The 20201-nt window shown below is 42.7% G+C and overlaps 1 protein-coding gene across 1 annotated transcript in view; it reads left to right on the top strand.

Moving 5' to 3' along the window:
- Positions 1–201: 201 nt before the first annotated feature.
- The window catches only part of p4ha3 (prolyl 4-hydroxylase, alpha polypeptide III), a 78603-nt gene continuing 58603 nt past the window's right edge, over positions 202–20201 (top strand). The window contains exons 1-3 of the mRNA XM_028800323.2: positions 202–516; positions 15266–15420; positions 19943–20166. Of these exons, the coding sequence (XP_028656156.1) occupies positions 344–516; positions 15266–15420; positions 19943–20166 (552 nt within the window). The 5' untranslated portion in view covers positions 202–343. The remainder of the gene's footprint in view (positions 517–15265; positions 15421–19942; positions 20167–20201) is intronic.

A 20201-nucleotide genomic window follows, 5' to 3' on the forward strand; every position in this document is an offset into this window, starting at 1 on the left:
TAATAAAGAGATAGCATAGTCAGAAATCCCTTTCATCCCCTCATCTCAACGAAACCGTGGTACTTTAAAAAGCAACGTTCAAATTTAGGAATAGACCCATCACGGCACAGCGCCGTCAGTTTGCGGTGTCTGCACAGACCCCTCGTTCTCTCCTCCCACTAAACCTCGCTGTGCCTCACCCGCTGTTCACACTGCATGAGCGCGTTTGTTCTGCGCGCAGCTCTTCGTCCAAATGGAAATAACGTCAGGATGCAGACCTTACCCCGGATTACTAGTAATTGAACTATTACCACGAATGCTCAGATCTATGTACTGACGGGATATTCACGAAAGTGTGTTAAAAATGCACGTCTTCCCATTGTTCACTGTAATGCTTATCGCGGCGCAGGGGACGCTTGGCGAAATATTCACGTCCGTGGCGGACGCGCAGAGATCTGTGGCGGTGGAGAGGGAGCTGCTTGCGTACTTGGAGGAGTACCTTGAGCGCGAGACCCTTCGGCTCAACGACCTCAGAAGGTGAGTGAGTGAGTGAGTGAGCGAGCGTGCAGAACTAGCTCATATAAAACTTCTCATTATTGAGTCTTCCTTTACTTTTCTTTTTAATGTTTAACGAATCACTGATTTTCGCAGACGTAATTTTAGCCCACAGATTCCCACGCATATTTGTAAAGCAACACTGTTTATAGCTGCTTTAGAAGCAAGCTAGTGCGGTTTAATAAGAGTTGAAAATCATGTGTGGAAATGGTTTTGTGTGAAGCGTATACTTAGGTCTTAAGAATGGGTGGTCAGTGGAACTGGATATAACTACAGCAGAAAATGAATAGAGAGAGAAAATCCTTTTGGTAACATTTTGAGAGGGTAGTACAAACTGGAAGTACAGAGGAGGTTCACCATTTAATTTTATTGTTGTTATTAGTACAATTAATATGCACGAACTATTGCTTTTTAATAAAAAATGTAAATATCCACCAATTTATTATTTAGTACCACAGTAAGTTTAGTTTTGCTGTTCATTATAAATGAATATTCTTGGATTGGGAAAGGAAGTGCAGTCCCCAGTGAAAACCTACGTAAGCATTCCAAGAACAAACTCCACACTACTATATACATTACTATATGTGTATTTACTTAAAGCAATAGGAAACCACAACTGGAATATTCTGCATGAATTATATACATCCTTTCATTTTCCATATTCTAAAACCAATAAGAGTGGCACAGTGGTAACACTGCTTCCTCACAGTAGGGAGAGCAGGGTTCACATCACAGGTCCTCCCTGTGCAGAGTTTGCATGTTTTCCTGTGTCCATGTGGGTTTCCTCCAGGTGTTCTGGTTTTCTTCCAGTCCAAAGACATGCAGGTTGGATGGATTGGTAATACTGAATTGGCCCTGCTGTGTGTATGGGTGTGTGTTTGTGTATTTTCACAATCTGATGGTCTGTTGCCCTGTCCAGGGTTGGGTTCTGCCTTGTGCCCTGTACTGGCTTGGATAGGCTCCAGCACCCCCAGCGACCCTGTTCAGAACAAAGTGGGTTAGAACATGATGAAGTTAAAACCATTCACCAAATACAATAATCCTGTGACTTTTCCTTACATTATTTTACTTCACAAAGTAAAATGTCTTATTTTCATCCATTAATACTGGATGGCTTGATGGAAGAACATAGTATTGGTGCCTTACAGTGCTTGGACCCTAGCTCATCGCCCAACTGGAGTTCAGTCTACATGAAGTTTCCGTGTGATTCCCATCTTCATGTTGTATTGGGCATGGCGGTACAGATAAAGAAGGAAAAAGAGTAAAAACAGGATTAGGAAACTCATGGTCAAAGACTAAGCATGGTCAAAGACAAAGACAAAAGGAACAAATGAATGTGAATGTCAAAACCTAATATGAAAACTAAAACTTGAAGTCAAAAGCCACATGAAGACTTAATCTCCTAAAAAGATTTTATCAATATCCGTAACTTTAAAAATTGTTTGTTGTAATATATAAAATCTTATTAGAGTCCCTACCTTTCAAAGACCCAAGAGGACATTGGGAAGAAGATCTCTTAATCAATATATCAGAAAAGGAGTGGAAGGTAGCAAAGCAGAGAATTCACTCGAGTTCTATATGCGCAAAGCATAGAATTATTGAACTAAAAATTATATATCGAGCTCATCTGTCTCGCTTAAAACTGTCCAAAATGTTTCCAGGCCAGGATCCAACCTGCGAGCGCTGCAACCAAGCTCCTGCCTCACTGGGTCACATGTTCTGGGCCTGCACCAAACTAACATCATTTTGGACAAAAATTTTTAAGTGCCTCTCAGACAACCTTAGTATCACAATCCCTTCTAACCCACTAACAGCTGTGTTTGGTGTCCTTCCAGATGGACTGGAATTGGAGAAGGACAAGCAAACGGTGATTGCATTCACTACACTTTTGGCACGCAGACTTATTTTGTTAAATTGGAAGAATCCTAATTCTCCTCTTATAAGTCAGTGGGAAACCGATGTTTTATATTATTTGAAATTGGAAAAAATCTAATTTTCAGTTAGAGGATCTGTACAAAATTTTTTCAAAACATGGCAGGATTTAATCAATATTATTTTAGAATAAGAGAAATAACTATTATTGCATTTAACTCCCTTCTCCATCTCTTATTTATATAGATATTTACTTCTCCCCTTCTTTTGTCTAATGTTGCCTTATTAAAAAGCTTAAAGAAATTTTCCTTTAGCTAAGCTCTCCTTCTCAGGGGTGGGGTTTGATTTGTTTTCAAATTTGTTGGGTTATAAATTGATCTGTTTGTATGGAATGATTACAATGAAAATTAATAAAATAAATATTTAAAAAAAAAAAAAAAAATAGTTTGTTAATTGAACCCAAAATCTTAGACATTAGGAATAGTTTGTCCCTATCTTGTATACTAGCTAGTTGATGACATATTATGGTACAACTCCCTGTTGTCACATGATGGCAATGGAACAATAACAATGTGGCTGCCATCATGAAAATGACTTAAAATGATGGTATTCACAGTGACAAAATAAAAAAGCGGAAATAAAAATGATAATAAAAATTCATAACGCAAGAGTAATCTAAAAATAAATGCCACAGAAGTACAATAAAGACATCTGTAATGTTTTAAACTCCAAAACCATGACACATGTAGGTTTCCTCTTGGAATCCCAGTTTTATCCCACAACCTAATAGCATACAACCGACTTCCTTAGCAACTTTAAGCTGGCATGATTTGAGTGCTAGTGAATGTGCTTAAGGGCAGTGGACTGGCATCCTGTTAAAAGCTGGTTGCTCGCGATACACACAGTACATTGCTGTCATCATTACTGGCTCCCTGTGATCCTGATTTGGAAAAAGAGTTTATAGGAAACAAATTCAAGAATATTTAAACTATTGTTTGAAACAAATACCCTAAAAAGTTATGATGTAAATGTGTAAACATTTTGGACTCTGAAACGGTTACAAGCGTAGATAGATAGATAGAGAGATAGATAGATAGATACTTTATTAATCCCCAAGGGAAATGTCAAGCAAAGTGACACCTTTTATTGGCTAACTAAAAAGATTACAATATGCAAGCTTTCGAGGCAACTCAGGCCCCTTCTTCAGGCAAGATGTAAATAATTTCCCAAGGGGAAAATCACGAAAAAAGTGTGCAGCCTTTGAAGGAAACACAAAAGATTTATTAAATAAAGTCAATTCAACAGAGCACCTAGTATTATACCCCGTTTCCTTTCAGTCATTTTTACATATTCTAGATTTTTGAGCTACTGTATGTGTTTTACCCCAAGCTAATGAGTTAAGTTTCACTTTGCCTCTGTCAACATTTATGTCTGTTTTCCTTTCACTTTCTTTCTTTAACAATTTCTTCTTGATATCCATATGCTACTGTTTGTTTCCAAGTTGTACTGCATGCCTTTTGCCATCTGTTTCTGTCAGTCTCAATAAATAAAGTAATGTCAACTGCTTTCTGTCTTTTCTGTGTATCCTTCTGTCTCACAGAGTGTGTCATTATTAATTTAGAACTTACCCTTTCATTTTCATGTTTGTTATTTCTAAGACTTCTGGTTTCATTTAATCTGTCTCTGGCTCTCTTTCTGAATACAGTACAAGATGTGTAATGTTTATTTATAATACAGTGTCTCTAACTATCTTTTTTTGTGTCTTTGCCTCTATGTACATCCCCTGTTCCTGACTTACTCCTTCTCTCACACTTTCATTCCCATAAATACTATTAAGAATGTTGTAAATGCCACCACCTCATATACTTCAGGGCTTGGATATTGTGCCAAAAGTTATTGTATCACCCGCTGCATTGGGGCTTGACCTGCAGCTCTTTCAGACTTAATGAGGACAAAATAAAGCTTAAAGTTAGTCAGACCCAAAACAAACCTCCAAGTCACCTGTCACTCCAACAGATTAATTGCACTTTTTATTTTTATCTAACAAGGTTTCTGCACAATGCACAGCTTACTAAATCTTAACTGCAATCTTTAACTAACAGAAAATTAGTAAACTTGTTGATACAGAAAATGAATCATTAGTCACCAAATGAATGAGCATTACTTAGGCATTCCACTTTGTGAAACTGAATAACGTGGCCATAGGCAATGCACTACCCCCCAGCACTGAGTGGAAAGTTCAGCTGAAATGGAGACTTTCTCAGGACAAGGTTTCAGGCAACATAAATATACAAGCAGATGTTTAAATAGTAGAAGCTAAGATGATTGAAGGGATTGATATCCCTCTTCAAACACCTATTCTTTCAAATGGCAACAGTAAAAAAACACTGAAAGTAGAAAAGGCATAGTTCATTCTGCTCAGAATTCCTCATTTTACTATCATTTCCTGCCCTGTTTTGTAGTTTTACTCTGTAAATGTACTTGGTCTTTATTACCACCCCATACCCATTCCTTTTGTCTATCACTTTGTAAAACTATACCTTATCTGTCCTGAATTTGTTAAGCTTCTTTCAATACATGCTACTGGATTAAATCTGTTAGGTACAGTATACTTCCAGGAACTTGTTCTTGTCAGTCAGTGGTGTGTTTATTTTATCAGATAGGTTCTGAGTCTTCAAATATTCCACTGTTTAATTTCTAAATTTGATACTGTACTTTGATCTTGTTAGCTCAACCATCTACTTTTTGATGTTCCATACAGTTAATTGTGCAATATAAAATCAAGTGTGTTTGAATGATTAATTGATCAGCTTGCTTTATGGCTATAGCGAACCTTTTTACCTCATTAATGAAATCTACAAACTGTTAACCAAAAAATCGTTTAAAATAGAGGCACACATAGTAAAATAAATAAGTTAACAGTCTCAAACTTATTTTATTACAATTGAAGGTAGCACAATTGACAGAAACTATCCTAGCAGCAACAATCACATGGCAGGAATCCACCATGGGACCACCCACTCACTCACTTACATAGCCTCTACTTAAAAAATAACAATTAACATAGCACACGTCATTGGGATGTAGGCACCAGAATGACACCAGAATGCCTGAAGGAAAATCAGCATACACCTGGGAAGAATGTGAAAACTTGCTACAAACAGCAAAAAGGCTTATGATTCCAACCCAGGAAGCTAAATCAGCAGTGCAGAAGTTTTAACCACTGTGCAACCATGCATCGCTAAAATCACAATTTTAGTAAAAGATTTAACATTAGGGGCGGCATGGTGGCGCAGTGGGTAGCGCTGCTGCCTCGCAGTTGGGAGACCTGGGGACCTGGGTTCGCTTCCCAGGTCCTCCCGGTGTGGAGTTTGCATGTTCTCCCCGTGTCTGCGTGGGTTTCCTCCAGGCGCTCTGGTTTCCTCCCACAGTCCAAAGACATGCAGGTTAGGTTGATTGGCGATTCTAAATTGGCCCTAGTGTGTGTTTGGTGTGTTTGTGTGTGTCCTGCGGTGGGTTGGCACCCTGCCCAGGATTGGTTCCTGCCCTGTGTTGGCTGGGATTGGCTCCAGCAGACCCCTGTGTTCGGATTCAGTGGGTTGGAAAATGGATGGATGGATTTAACATTAATAGCAATAATTTGGTATATTTATTTGGAATCCATTATGTTTTGATATTTTTTAATTATTGAATCTTAGACAATTAAAAAAGTTTCTGACTAACATAACCCTCAAGAAATAAACAAGTATATTTTTATAGTTAATGCATTACTGTTCTGGAAAGATTCAGTATTCACATTTCATTTAACATCAAAGTTAAGATTTAGTGTACACTCATTATTTTATTGCATTCCTGTTACAGTAAACCTTTGAATCAAATAATTATTCCACGAGTTACAGAAAATCTGTTACAGTAAATACTGGACCATAAGAAGGTAGATTTTGTTAACCTTACAGTGCTGTCAGCTGTAGTTTAGATTCTTCTCAGTTTCCACTGTAAATATTTAGCTATATGTTCAGTATCTTTCACAGAGTCAATCTGATCTTGTGAAAGTGAATTTTTCTCAAGAGAGGTTTGAAATTATGATTATTTTCTTTGCATTGCATTTTACATGACAAAAATGTTAATGTAAGTGCCAAGATTTAATTCAGAGAGAGAGGTTAAGAGCAGGCACTGATACAGCGCATTACCGCACCCACCATATGACAAACCAACTCAGGATCCCAGATTAGGACATGAGTGCAGCCATGCAGCAGGTGACACATCAGCACCACACTGGTTCAGATGGAATGAAACCAGTGTGAGGTTTTTTTATGGTGGCTGGAGTGCCAGTTCTGCCACCAACCCCCAGGTTTTTCCCTACAGGTTGGAGGGCCTACTTGCAGGGCTGGATGCAGAGTCATAAGATAAAACCAAATGTTTGTTTCAGAGTGTCATTGCATATTTATTAATTATTAATACTTGCACAGTACCTTAAGTAACATTATTGTATTTAATTTTAAAAATTAATGAAAATAAAGTTCATCAAACTTTACGTTACTTAACATACTCTGTGACAATTTCATATTTTCTGATTTTAGAAAGAAAAGGTAAGAACTACTTCCATCCATTTTCCAACCCGCTGAATCCAAACACAGGGGTCTGCTGGAGCCAACACAGGGCAGGAACCAATCCTGGGCGGGGTGCCAACCCACCGCAGGACACACACAAACACACGCACACACCCACACACCAAGCACATACTAGGGCCAATTTAGAATCACCAATCCACCTAATCTACATGTCTTTGGACTGTGGGAGGAAACTGGAGCACCCAGAGGAAACCCACGCAGACATGGGGAGAACATGCAGACTCCACACAGGGAGGACCCAGGAAGCGAACCCAGGTCCCCAGGTCTCCCAACTGCGAGGCAGCAGCGCTACCCACTGCGCCACCGTGCCGCCGTAAGAACTACTTAATCTTTTTAACCCCTTGCTTAAGAAAGTTGAATGTTTTTCCCATTTAATTCTTTAAAACATTGATTGACCACCATATTGCATACACCTGCCAATAGAAAATTGGTACCCCATTTTCCTTTAGAATAGCCCAAAACAACTAGATCATTGATTTAGTACTTAAAGTGCAGCATAGGAATGTTAGGTAATTATGAATTTAGGTTTCAAAAAACTTGCTCCACCTCATCTTACAGATGCTCTGGAGGGCTGAGGTCTGGTAAGTGGAAATGCATTGTTTTCATTTTCATCAGCAACATGGAGTGTCCCTGGGAATGAGCACAGGTTCCTGTTCATAAAAAGCAGCGAATAAGGTGTGAACACATTATTAAGTCTAACCATAACATCCCTAGATTTAAATTAATCCACAGGATTATTTAGTTTTTTTAAATTGTTTTGACTGACTCCTTTGTGTTTGGTTATAACACATTTGGTGTCATCCTTGAATTTCAACAGTTTTACTAACTGTCACTAGTAACAGTCTAAGCACAGATTCCCTGGGAACTCCACTGATGACCTCACCTCATAGGGATGTGTGGAATAGAAGAATGGGTAAGTGCCACATGAGGATCATTTGAAAAAAATGCTACAATTGTTAGTACAGCCTTGCTCCATAAGTATGTGTGAACAATTTGAAACTGATTGAACAGTCCTCTATCAGGATTTAACAGGTGGCTGTCCTAACGAGATTTCATATGAAAGCATGACATAGAAATGACAGAGTCTATCTTAGATTTTTTTTTCTTTTGTTAGCATTGTGTTTATTCAGACAACCCTTTTTTTCCTTGAGCTTTTGCAATATGTTTAGAGGGTGAGAGGCTACAGTGTAATAAGTTGTTGATATTAGGATGAAATATGTCTTTCAAAGTGGCCCCTAGCCTTGTTTCCTAAAGGATGATAGATAAGAGAAAAAGAAGGCAAAACCCCACATATCTTGAGAACAGATTGCAGGTGAAGATTGAAAAAGAAGGAGTAAGAGAGAATATGAAAAGTAAATCTTATATGCTAGAATGTTCCAAACCCTGTTCTGCTGACAGTAACTTCAAGTGTTGCATTTCAGAAATGAGGTATATGAGTAGGGAGATATACTGTACATTAGAGTTTTTGGCCACCCCACATACAGGAAAGATCAGTGAAACACATGATAAGATTGTGAAAAGGCATGTGATTATGTCTGGGATGGATGAAATAGAGACCATGAAAGTTTGACTCCTACCAAAAAAACTAATTATTTCATCTTTTACAATAGACTATTTCAATACTCCCTCAATATGAACCTGCTAACGAAGTTTAAAATATTGTAAATTATTGGGATTTTTTTTTACCATGCTTTAATCTGAGTAATTTGTGTGAAGTAACTTTTTTCTTTCTAGAGCACTAAGCACAATTTTCAATTCCCCTAAGAAAGAAGAAAGTTGTTTACAATACAGTCATGGCCAAAATTATTGGCACTCCTGGAATTTTCCCAGAAAATGCAACATTTCTCCCAGAAAATTATTGCAATTACAAATGTTTTTGTATATACATGTTTATTTCCTTTATGTGCATTGGAACAACATAAAAAAACAGAGAAAAAAAGCCAAATCTGACATCATGTCACACAGAACTCCAAAAATGGTCCAGACAAAATTATTGGCACCCTTTCAAAATTATGAGTAAATCGTTTTATTTCAAGCATATGCTGCTCGTTTGAACTCACCTGTGGCAAGAAACAGGTGCTGGCAATATAGCAATCACACCTGAAGCCAGTTAAAATGGAGAAAAGTTGACTCAACCTTTCTGTTGTGTGTCTGAGTGTGCCACACTAAGCATGGAGAACAGAAAGAAGAGCAGAGAATTGTCTGAGGACTTGAGAACAAAAATTGTGGAAAAATATCAACAATCTCAAGGCTACAAGTCCATCTCCAGAGATCTTCATGTTCCTTTGTCCACTGTGCGCAACATAATCAAGAAGTTCACAACACATGGCACTGTAGCTAATCTCCCTGGACGTGGATGGAAGAGAAAAATTGATAAAAGACTGCAACGAAGGATAGTCTGAATGGTGGATAAACAACCCCAATCAACTTCAGAACTTATTCAAGCTGTTCTGCAGACTCAGGGTGCAACAGTGTCAGCTTGAACTATCTGTCGACATCTGAACGAAATGAAACGCTATGGCAGGAGAGCCAAGAGGACCCCACTGCTGACACAGAAACATAAAAAAGCCAGACTGGAGTTTGCCAAAATGTACTTGAGGAAGCCAAAATCCTTCTGGGCGAATGTCTTGTGGACAGAAGAGACCAAAGTAGAGCTTTTTGGTAAAGCTCATCATTCTACTGTTTACAAAAAAAGGAATGAGGCCTACGAAGAAAAGAACACAGTACCTACAGTCAAACATGGTGGCGGTTCTAAGATGTTTTGGGGATATTTTGCTGCCTCTGGCACTGGATGCCTTGACTGTGTGCAAGGCATCATGAAATCTGAAGACTACCAAAAGATATTGGGACACAATGTAGGGCCCGGTGTCAGAAAGCTGGGTCTGTGTCAGAGGTCATGGGTGTCCCAGCAGGACAATGACCCCAAACATACCTATAAAAGCACTCAGAAATGATTGAAGACAAAGCACTGGAGAGTTCTGAAGTGGCCAGCAATGAGTCCGAATCTAAATCCGATTGAACACTTATGGAGAGATCTCAAAACTGCTGTTGGGAGAAGGCACCCTTCAAATCTGAGAAAGCTTGAGCAGTTTGCAAAGAAGAGTGGTCGGAAATTCCAGTTGAGAGGTGTAACAAGCTTGTTGATGGTTATAGGAAGCACTTGATTTCAGTTATTTTTTCCAAAGGGCGTGCAACCAAATATTAAGTAGAGGGTGCCAATAATTTTGACCAGCTCGATTTTTGAGTTTTGTGTGAAATGATGTCAGATTTGTCTTTTTTCTCTGTTTTTTGTGTTGTTCCAATGTACATAAAGGAAATAAACATGTGTATACCAGAACATTTGTAATTGCAACAATTTTCTGGGAGAAATGGTGCATTTTCAAGGAAAATTCCAGGGGTGCCGATAATTTCGGCCATGACTGTATATATTGCGATTAAGACACTGACATTTTCAACTAGGTTATTACCTTGTACTTACTGTGTAATACAGTGTAATGCTATTATCAGGTACAATTAGGTAATTGTTGTTCCATAGTGTTTTTAATAATAATAATTCTTTGCATTTATATAGCGCTTTTCTCACTACTCAAAGTGCTCAGCAACAGCAGGTTAAGGGCCTTGCTCAAGGGCCCAACAGAGCAGAGTCCCTATTGGCATTTACGGGATGTGAAAGGCGCTATATAGCGCCCGACCCAGCACAGACTCAGGCAGACGTACGTACTTAATTAAAACAGCTTTTATTCTTCTTCAGCTGTGGGGCACACCTTCCCCGTGTCCCACAGGCCCAACACAGTCCCAAAAGCACTTAAATATAGCACAACAAACACTCTCTCTCTCTCTCTCTCTCTCTCTCTCTCTTCTCCCTTTACCACCACTCCTCCTCAGGCTTAGTCCTCCTCCTCCCGACTCTGGCTCTCTCGAGTGATGGTGGCTGGCCTTTTTTATACCCCACCCAGAAGTATTCCAGGTGCTTGATCACCTGGGTCTAATTGCATTTCCGGGTGGGGCTGAGGAATTGACCAGCCAGGCTGCCAAGACCATGCAGCTCCCCCTGGCGGCCATCCAAGCCCCCAACCAGGCTGTGGAGGACTCCATGTCCCATGGAGCCATGCGCCAGGCTGGGGAATCATCATCCGCCAGGGAGGCTGCCACCAAGCGTCCCGGGGGAGGTATTGAGCTGCCCGTGGTGGCTCCCCCGGAACAGATGCAGCAGAGGCGTCCCTGCCGGGCATGGAACCTGGCTGTCCTTTACAGTGCCCCTCTCTCAGATGAGGCTTCTGGGGCTCATCGGCCTGCCCCGTGAGGGCTGGTCCTCTCCAGGACAGGGAGTCGGCTTCCTTGGCTCCACGGCTGTACCCTGTGGAAACATAACAAACAGGTCTGGGGGTGTTGCCCCGACGTCCCTGCCACTCGGACGTCCTCTCTGGACAACACCTCCAGAAGTGGCCACCGCGGCCGCAATTAAAGCACAACCGACCCCCTCCAGTCCAACCCCTGCGGGAGCGGAAGCAGGCAGGAAACCCTTGCCCCTTCGCCCGCTCTGAGGAGGGCACGTGTCGTCTCTGCCCCTCTACAGCGTAGCCCTCCTGCGAGCCAACGGGCTTACCCTGTGCTCTGTTAGAAGTTCCCGTTTTCTTCTTCCGGGTCCTCCTTTTCCTCTGGGGTGTATTGACAGTCTGGACCCCCGTATGGGAAGAAGGGAGCCCTTGTACCGTATGCACCCCTTTAGACGGTCTTAAGACAGGGGCAGGCAGTCGGGCGGAGTCGTTTGGCAGCTGATATTCACCAGCTGCCTCCCCGTGCACTCTTCTGCCACGCCGTCTGTCATTACAACCACGTCTTGTGTAGTGGGCGGAGCAGCCTGGCAAGCAGTACTAATCGTCACTGCCGCCGCTGCGCACTGCCCTCTTTCCTCTCCGGTCCAGGCTTTACCTACCTGCACCGCTGCGTCCTGCAGGCTGGAGGGTGACGCCCCACGTGTCCGAAGCCATTCGCACAGGGCTCTGCACGGGCCGCCGAGCTTCTTTTCAAGCCCCTCCTTCGACTCCTGCAGGACCTGAAAGACTTTAAACAAAGACTGCAGGGCGAGGACAACGGATTGTACCTCCCCTGTAGCCCAGAAAAAGTTAATAGTTTCGGTCGGCGGTGGACTCGGGTTCCCCTTGTCCCCTTCCGCCGACCACGAGCCATCAAGGCCCTGCGGAATCTCCGCAGGCCCGTTCGGGCATTCCGGAGGCTCGGGGAGAAGGTCTGTCAGCCCCGCCTGCGACTTTTCCTCGGTGGCCAACTGACACATGCCCTCCCCCCCTTTACCTGTGTCAGGGAGCTGCTCCCGCTCCTCTTGTGGGAACACCATGCTGGGGAGCTCGTCCGGGCTCTCCTCCCCCAGCCAGTCAATCAGGGCAAAGGAAATACACAGCTCTGCCTCAGTCTCTCCTGAGCCAACTCCACCATCCCTCCATGGACAGATATCGTCCGGCCAGCACCGGGCGCTTTGCGGCTCGTCATCTAGGAGGTAGGCTGACGCGAATGCGGAAAACCCTTCCCGCAGCCCTTCCCCTTTGGGCCCGTCACCTACCTCTGGCTGCAACCCGTGGTGCTGGAGGGCATGACCGTGTCTGGCGGCTGGCTTCTGTGTCCTCCCGGCTTTCTTCTTCCCCATTGTGAGCGGTGCCTGCAGCAACTCCTTGGCGGCCTCAGTTGCACTCTCTCGCTATGCTACGTGTGCCGGCTTGCCGCTCCCGGCTCTCGCCACGTGTGCGCGCTTCGTTGCGCTGTGCTCTCTCCTCTGGTCACTGCGTGCTTGCCTGTGGCTGCACTAGGAGCGCGCTCTCCGCTCCTCTGAGTCGAGCACATGCCTCGCGCTGTTGTAGTTGGCTATGCCGGGTCTTTACTTGAATGTTACTGCAGGTTCCGGTCCAAGTGGACGGACCGGGATCCTGCCGACTACGCCAGTTGTGAAAGGCGCTATATAGCGCCCGACCCGGCACAGGCTCAGGCACAGGCACGTACTTAATTAAAACAGCTTTTATTCTTCTTCAGCCGTGGGGCACACCTTCCCCGTGTCCCACAGGCCCAACACAGTCCCAAAAGCACTTAAATATAGCACAACAAACACTCTCTCTCTCTCTCTCTCTCTTCTCCCTTTACCACCACTCCTCCTCAGGCTTAGTCCTCCTCCTCCTGGCTCTGGCTCTCTCGAGTGATGGTGGCTGGCCTTTTTTATACCCCACCCGGAAGTATTCCAGGTGCTTGATCACCTGGGTCTAATTGCATTTCCGGGTGGGGCTGAGGAATTGACCAGCCGGGCTGCCAAGACCATGCAGCTCCCCCTGGCGGCCATCCAAGCCCCCAACCAGGCTGTGGAGGACTCCATGTCCCATGGAGCCATGCGCCAGGCTGGGGAATCATCATCCGCCAGGGAGGCTGCCACCAAGCGTCCCGGGGGAGGTATTGAGCTGCCCGTGGTGGCTCCCCCGGAACAGATACAGCAGAGGCGTCCCTGCCGGGCGTGGAACCCGGCTGTCCTTTACAGGGATTTGAACTGGCAACCTTCCGATTGCCAGTGCAAATCCCTAGCCTCAGAGCCACCACTCCGCCTTATAAGTACGTACGTATATCTATTGTGGAATAACAATTACAATTGAGTGCTTAATCACAGCATTATATTGTGTTACACTGTAAATAAAATGTAATAACACCTAGTTACTCTGTAATTCTATAGGTAATTACATAGTAAGTAGAGTGTAATTTGGGACACCTAATCTAAAGTGATACCAAAAACTCTGTGTCCACATTTAAGTGAAGTATTTGGGAAATTTTGTTTTTCACAATGTTAAAATGAAGGAAGAGGTTTATAAGAAACATGCAATCTTTAAGCATTGTCATATGAAAATCTATTAATCTTTCAACATTACAAACTTTGATTTTTTTCTCCACTTCACCTGAGAAGAGCTCTTGAAGACTGATTTTTACAGAACTGTGAATTCTCCACATGTGTGAATAGAACTAGTCAAAATGAAAAGGGGGCATTTTGTGCTCTGGATGCCTTCCTGACACACATTTCTAAGAAGAATGCTCAGGTGGTTGTAACCTTCAGCTGCAGCTTTCATGCAGCGGGTGCTTTGTTTGATTCCATCCTAAATTTGTCTAAGGCATGAAGTAAAAATCTAGTCTAAGTTGTAGTGAAGCATCTCACAGACATACATTTTGAAGGGCTATAAAGCCTAAAAAATAATTTTAGGACATTGAGCATCCTGTGGTTTGTCCCCATTGTATATACACTACGTGAAGCTGTTATATTTTAGTGTTTAAGAACCAAACAGTGTTAAACACATTTTGCTTATGAATGAAATATATGATTAATGAAAAGAAAGAGACCCTCTCCCACTCCAACCCTGTGAAAAGAGATTCAGCTGAAAATATAAGATAATAGAATAGCTACAAAAGAGGGAGCAACACAGTCACTAAGCCATAATCAATGAAGGGAAATAAAAGGCATCAATGAATAGACTGCCAGCTGCCCAGTCGTTAGGTGGTTGTACATTAGAGCACAGATTTCTGAGGGTGGAACTGGATAACCAGTTAAGAGTTTGTGAAGGACCAGGTTATAGAATAAAGTCCTCCAAAAATCAGTAGTACAGGATTCTGAGAATTTTGAGTGGGCCACCAGATGCACACAGACAGCAATTGCACATAAAGAGAAAGGTACTTATTGGGTAGAATTGGAAGGGAAACATTAATGGTCTAGGAGGAAGAAAATGTGGGAAGAAAAATATATGTTAATAGAAAGCATGTAGATATATTTGAGGGGGAATGTTTCAAAATATATAGAGAAAAGTACATAATTACAGTTGTCAGTCTGCTCAGATTGTTATTGTTTCAAAGTTGTGTAGAAATGTTAGGCAGTGTTCTATTGAACACGCTTTCAGCTTTTATAAATTTTTTTCAGGTTCTTTTTTTCTTAGAATTGTTTGTAATGTGGCATAACCACAAATATGTATTAAACAGTTTTCCCCTCAGTTGTGTATTGGTGTCTTGCTGGTGTAAAACCACTGAAGTTTTCATGCTTTGTGATAGAACCAATCACTGATGTGAAAGGGTCAAATGGCATGATGAATCATCTGTCAAAAAAATCCTTCATGCTGAATTTGGCTGCACCTTTGATGTTCATTTCTCTTAAATGTGTACAACAAACATCATGTAATATGCTCTGTTTTTTATTTCAGGTTCTTCAAAAAGGTGAAAGATCAGCATAGTGAAATTTATCAAGGTCAAATGAGTGCAATGGCAAATCCTCTGGTTGCATACTCACTGATTAAAAGACTGCAGTCAGAGTGGCTAAATGTGGTTTACAGCACAGAAGCCAATGAGAACATTCAAGGTAATCCTTTCTGTTGCTTGTACCTCAAATACTCGTTTAATTCTTTCTGTTGCTTGTACCTAAAATTCTCTTTAAATTCCTGCTGGTTGTTCAAAATATTGCACCCTATATAGAAAAAAGACCTGATATAATGATCAAATATAAAATACATGTCTTAACACTAGAATCCCTGAAGCCTACGAAAAAACTCATAATCCCGGGCCACCTTAAATTCCTTCGCACCTCTCCGTCAGCATTTTTTTGTTTTGCATATGTGTCAAGCAACAGGCAGCCTGCTATCCCATCCCCCACCAACATAGCTTTAATCGTACACCAAGTTCTCTCAGTTCAAGTCTGTTTATCTGGGTGTGAGGTGCCTTGAATTGTATAGGGTAAATAATAATATGTCATATCCTATCCCAATTTCTTTTACTTTGGTTAAATTCTTGAAAAAAGTGCACTTGTTTTGTTATATCTGTGTCTTTTGTGAAAGTGTTTATTTGAAATTTGGACTTCAGTCTTCACACATTATACACTTCATGTCAGCATTTAGCCAATTATTAGTAGAACATCAAAAAAGTTTCTGTTCTAGTTATGTGTTCAACATTTCTTGCCTCACATTTCCTATCAATGAAATAATGGGAAGGAGTTTGGGGAGGCCATGGAGAACGACTTTCGGACGGCTTCGAGGAGATTCTGGTCCACCATCCGGCGTCTCAGGAAAGGGAAGCAGTGCAGTGTCAACACTGTATATGGTGGGGATGGTGCGCTGCTGACCTCGACTCGGGACGTCGTTGGTCGGTGGGGGGAGTACTTCGAAGACCTCCTCAATCCCATTAACATGCCTTCCAATGAGGAAGCAGAGCCTGGGGACTCAGAGGTGGGCTCCCCCATCTCTGGGACTGAGGTCACCGAGGTGGTCAAAAAACTCCTTGGTGGCAGGGCCCCGGGGGTGGATGAGATACGCCCGGAGTTCCTCAAGGCTCTGGATGTTGTAGGACTGTCTTGGTTGACACGCCTCTGCAACATCGCATGGACATCAGGGACAGTGCCTCTGGATTGGCAGACTGGGGTGGTGGTCCCCCTCTTTAAGAAGGGGGACCGGAGGGTGTGTTCCAACTACAGAGGGATCACACTCCTCAGCCTCCCTGGAAAAGTTTATGCAGGGGTCCTGGAGAGGAGGGTCCGTCGGATAGTCGAGCCTCGGATTCAGGAGGAACAGTGTGGTTTTCGTCCTGGTCGCGGAACAGTGGACCAGCTCTATACCCTTAGCAGGGTCCTGGAGGGTGCATGGGAGTTTGCCCAACCAGTCTACATGTGTTTTGTGGACTTGGAAAAGGCATTCGACCGTGTCCCTCGGGGAATCCAGTGGGGGGTACTCCGAGAGTATGGGGTACCGGCTCCCCTGATAAGGGCTGTTCGGTCCCTGTACGATCGGTGCCAGAGCTTGGTCCGCATTGCCGGCAGTAAGTCGAACCCGTTTCCAGTGAGAGTTGGACTCCGCCAGGGCTGCCCTTTGTCACCGATTCTGTTCATAACTTTTATGGACAGAATTTCTAGGCGCAGCCAGGGCGTTGAGGGGGTCCGGTTTAGTGGGCTCAGGATTGGGTCACTGCTTTTTGCAGATAATGTTGTCCTGTTTGCTTCATCAGGCCGTGATCTTCAGCTCTCTCTGGATCGGTTCGCAGCCGAGTGTGAAGCGGCTGGAATGAGAATCAGCACCTCCAAATCCGAGACCATGGTCCTCAGCCGGAAAAGGGTGGAGTGCCCTCTCAGGGTTGGTAGCGCGATCCTGCTTCAAGTGGAGGAGTTCAAGTATCTCGGGATCTTGTTCACGAGTGAGGGAAGAATGGAGCGTGAGATCGACAGGCGGATCGGTGCGGCATCCGCAGTAATGCGGGCGCTGCATTGGTCTGTCGTGGTGAAAAAGGAGCTGAGCCGCAAGGCGAAGCTCTCATTTACCAGTCGATCTATGTTCCTACCCTCACCTATGGTCATGAACTATGGGTAGTGACCGAAAGAACGAGATCGCGAATACAAGCGGCTGAAATGAGTTTCCTCCGCGGGGTGTCTGTGCTTTCCCTTAAAGATAGGGTGAGAAGCTCAGTCATCCGGGAGGGGCTCAGAGTAGAGCCACTGCTCCTCCGCATCGAGAGGAGTCAGATGAGGTGGCTCGGGCATCTGATCAGGATGCCTCCTGGATGCCTCCCTGGTGAGGTGTTCCGGGCACGTCCAACCGGGAGGAGGCCCCGGGGAAGACCCAGGACACGCTGGAGGGACTATGTCTCTCGACTGGCCTGGGAACGCCTTGGGATTCTCCCGGAAGAGCTAGAAGAAGTGGCCGGGGAGAGGGAAGTCTGGGCATCTCTGCTCAAGCTGCTGCCCCCGCGACCCGACCTCGGATAAGCGGGAGACAATGGATGGATGGATGGATGGACATTTCCTATCATCTTACATCTACAGAGATCATTGTTGACACGGAATACACATGAAATGTAAGTGTTCCAAATAACGATATATTATTTACCCTATACAGTTCAAGGCACCTCACACCCAGATAAAGAGACATGAGCTGGGAGAACTTTGTGTACAACAAGCTGCGTCAGTTGGGGGATGGGATAGCAGGCTGCTGGTGCTAATTGACACATTTGCAAAACAAAAGACGCTGAGGAGGACGTGCAAGGGAATTTAAGGTGGCCCAGGATTACAAATTTTTTCTTAGGTTTCAGGGATTCTAGTGTTAAGGAAGGTTAATATTCTCCTAGGGTCAGCTTGAGATATTCTGGTTTGCATGTCCCATAGGAAAAGACAGAAATGTTAAATTAGATTAATGACTCTTAACTGGTCCAATATGAGAAAGTTTATGTCTGTGAGTGAGTGTGCCCAGTGATGTATTGATACCTGTCAAGGGTTGGTTCCTGGTTTGCTGAAAGGGTAGGTTTCAGTCCTTGTGATCCTGAATTTGGTTTAAGCAAATTCAGAACTGGATGGATGGATGGAAGGAATTTATTTTTCTTCGGAATGTGAGCAAACGTTTTTGCTTTTTTCAGTTGGTGTTCTGAAATTAACTAACAGTTTTCTTTTTCCAAGAAATCTGGTAAAATCAGCATTATCCTTTTTTGCATTACTTTTTTCTTTATTCTATTCTTTATGCATCTCTTTATTGATCTGTCAATAATGGGGGCTAGTTAACTTTCTACAGTTAGGTATTCTTCTTAATCAATTCTACCAGAACTCTCCAAACATTAACTCACTGACAATGTTTCTCCTAATTTACACCTAACCTTTTATGTTTGAGTATAGGATGCTCTGGACTAACACATGCATTTTATATGGAGTGTTACTCTTCTCCACACTGGGTTGGATCTGCAGTATACTGGTAGGTGGGTTACACTTGAACTGAAATGGCAGTTGTCCCCACCTGCTTTAAGTCTACCCTTGTGCCAGTGCCAAACCATGATTTTTCTAAGGACCTTAATGACCGTCGCACTGTTGCTCTTACCCCCATTATTGCAAAGTGTTGTGAGAAGTTAATCTTTTTTTATTTGGAATTCTGTCTGCCCTCAGCACTGGATCCTTACTAGTTTTCCTATCTCACCAACACGGGATGATGGATAATAGTAATTCCTATGTTAGAATGCTGTTTATCTGTTTTATGTTGGCCTTTAATACTGTTATTCATCTAAGCTGATCTCAAGGCTTACTGATCTGTTTATCTGCATCTCCCCCCTGAAAATGGATTCTGGACTTCCTTAGTAATAGACCACAGTCTGTTAGGCTTTGTAATCACATCTGTTCTAACTTTAAAGTGAATACTAGAGTTCTACAGTGCTGAGTGCTTAGATCTCATTAAAAATTAAAAGTCACACCTTGAAATTGATGCACTACAGCAGGAGGAAACTACTCCTAACAGCTAAAAAATTCCAAATTACTTTAAGCTAGCAAACATTGCCTTATTTCATTAAAAATGCTAATGCCTCTGGTTCTAGTAACCATAGACTGTTTAATTTAATACATAAGAAACAAGAAACTTAATAGAAGCAATTTTTGAGCACAAAAAATGACAATACATATCAGGTACTGTGTAGTTTATTAGTGGACAGTCAACATGGGTATTAAAAAGAAACATATTAGTTTGCCAATATGTTACAATTATATGAGGAGGCAACAAAAGCATTTAACCATAGTGTCATATATGATATGATTTCAAACAGCTTTTAAAATATCTCATAAAACAAGAGAGCTCAGACTTCAAGAAGTCAAAGTGGAGCACACCAATGGCTTCAAAATTAGCTTAAACATATTAACCAAGTTTTAGGAATAGGAAGTTAAAAATAGTACATGTAATTCTACAGTGGAGAATCTGAAAGTTGAAATTACACTTTAAGAGAAAATCTCACTAAGAGAATATGCAAATTCAACAAAGATAGTTATTGGGCTGGAATTCCAAACAAAAAAGAGCCTTAACTTACTGTGCTGCCTCCAGTTTTCATACTTAAAAATACATTTTAAACTGTTACCTGTCAACTTTTTCTTATGGTAGATTTTAAGGCAAGTTATGAAAAAGAAGACCACAATCTTCCCAAATTTGAAGATCTACAAGGAGCTGCCCAGGCACTAATGAGGCTGCAAGATGTGTATGCACTCAGTGTGAATGGTTTGGCCAATGGACGTTTCCAAAGGTTTTCCTTTAGTGAAGCAGTAGACATCATTAAACTAAATGTCTCCACTGATCTTTCAGCAGATGACTGCTACCATGTTGGTAAGGTGGGTATTTAATTAGAAACACTGATCAGATTAAA

This window comes from Erpetoichthys calabaricus, chromosome 4, assembly GCF_900747795.2.
Source record: "Erpetoichthys calabaricus chromosome 4, fErpCal1.3, whole genome shotgun sequence".
Classification (NCBI taxonomy): Eukaryota; Metazoa; Chordata; class Cladistia; order Polypteriformes; family Polypteridae; genus Erpetoichthys; species Erpetoichthys calabaricus.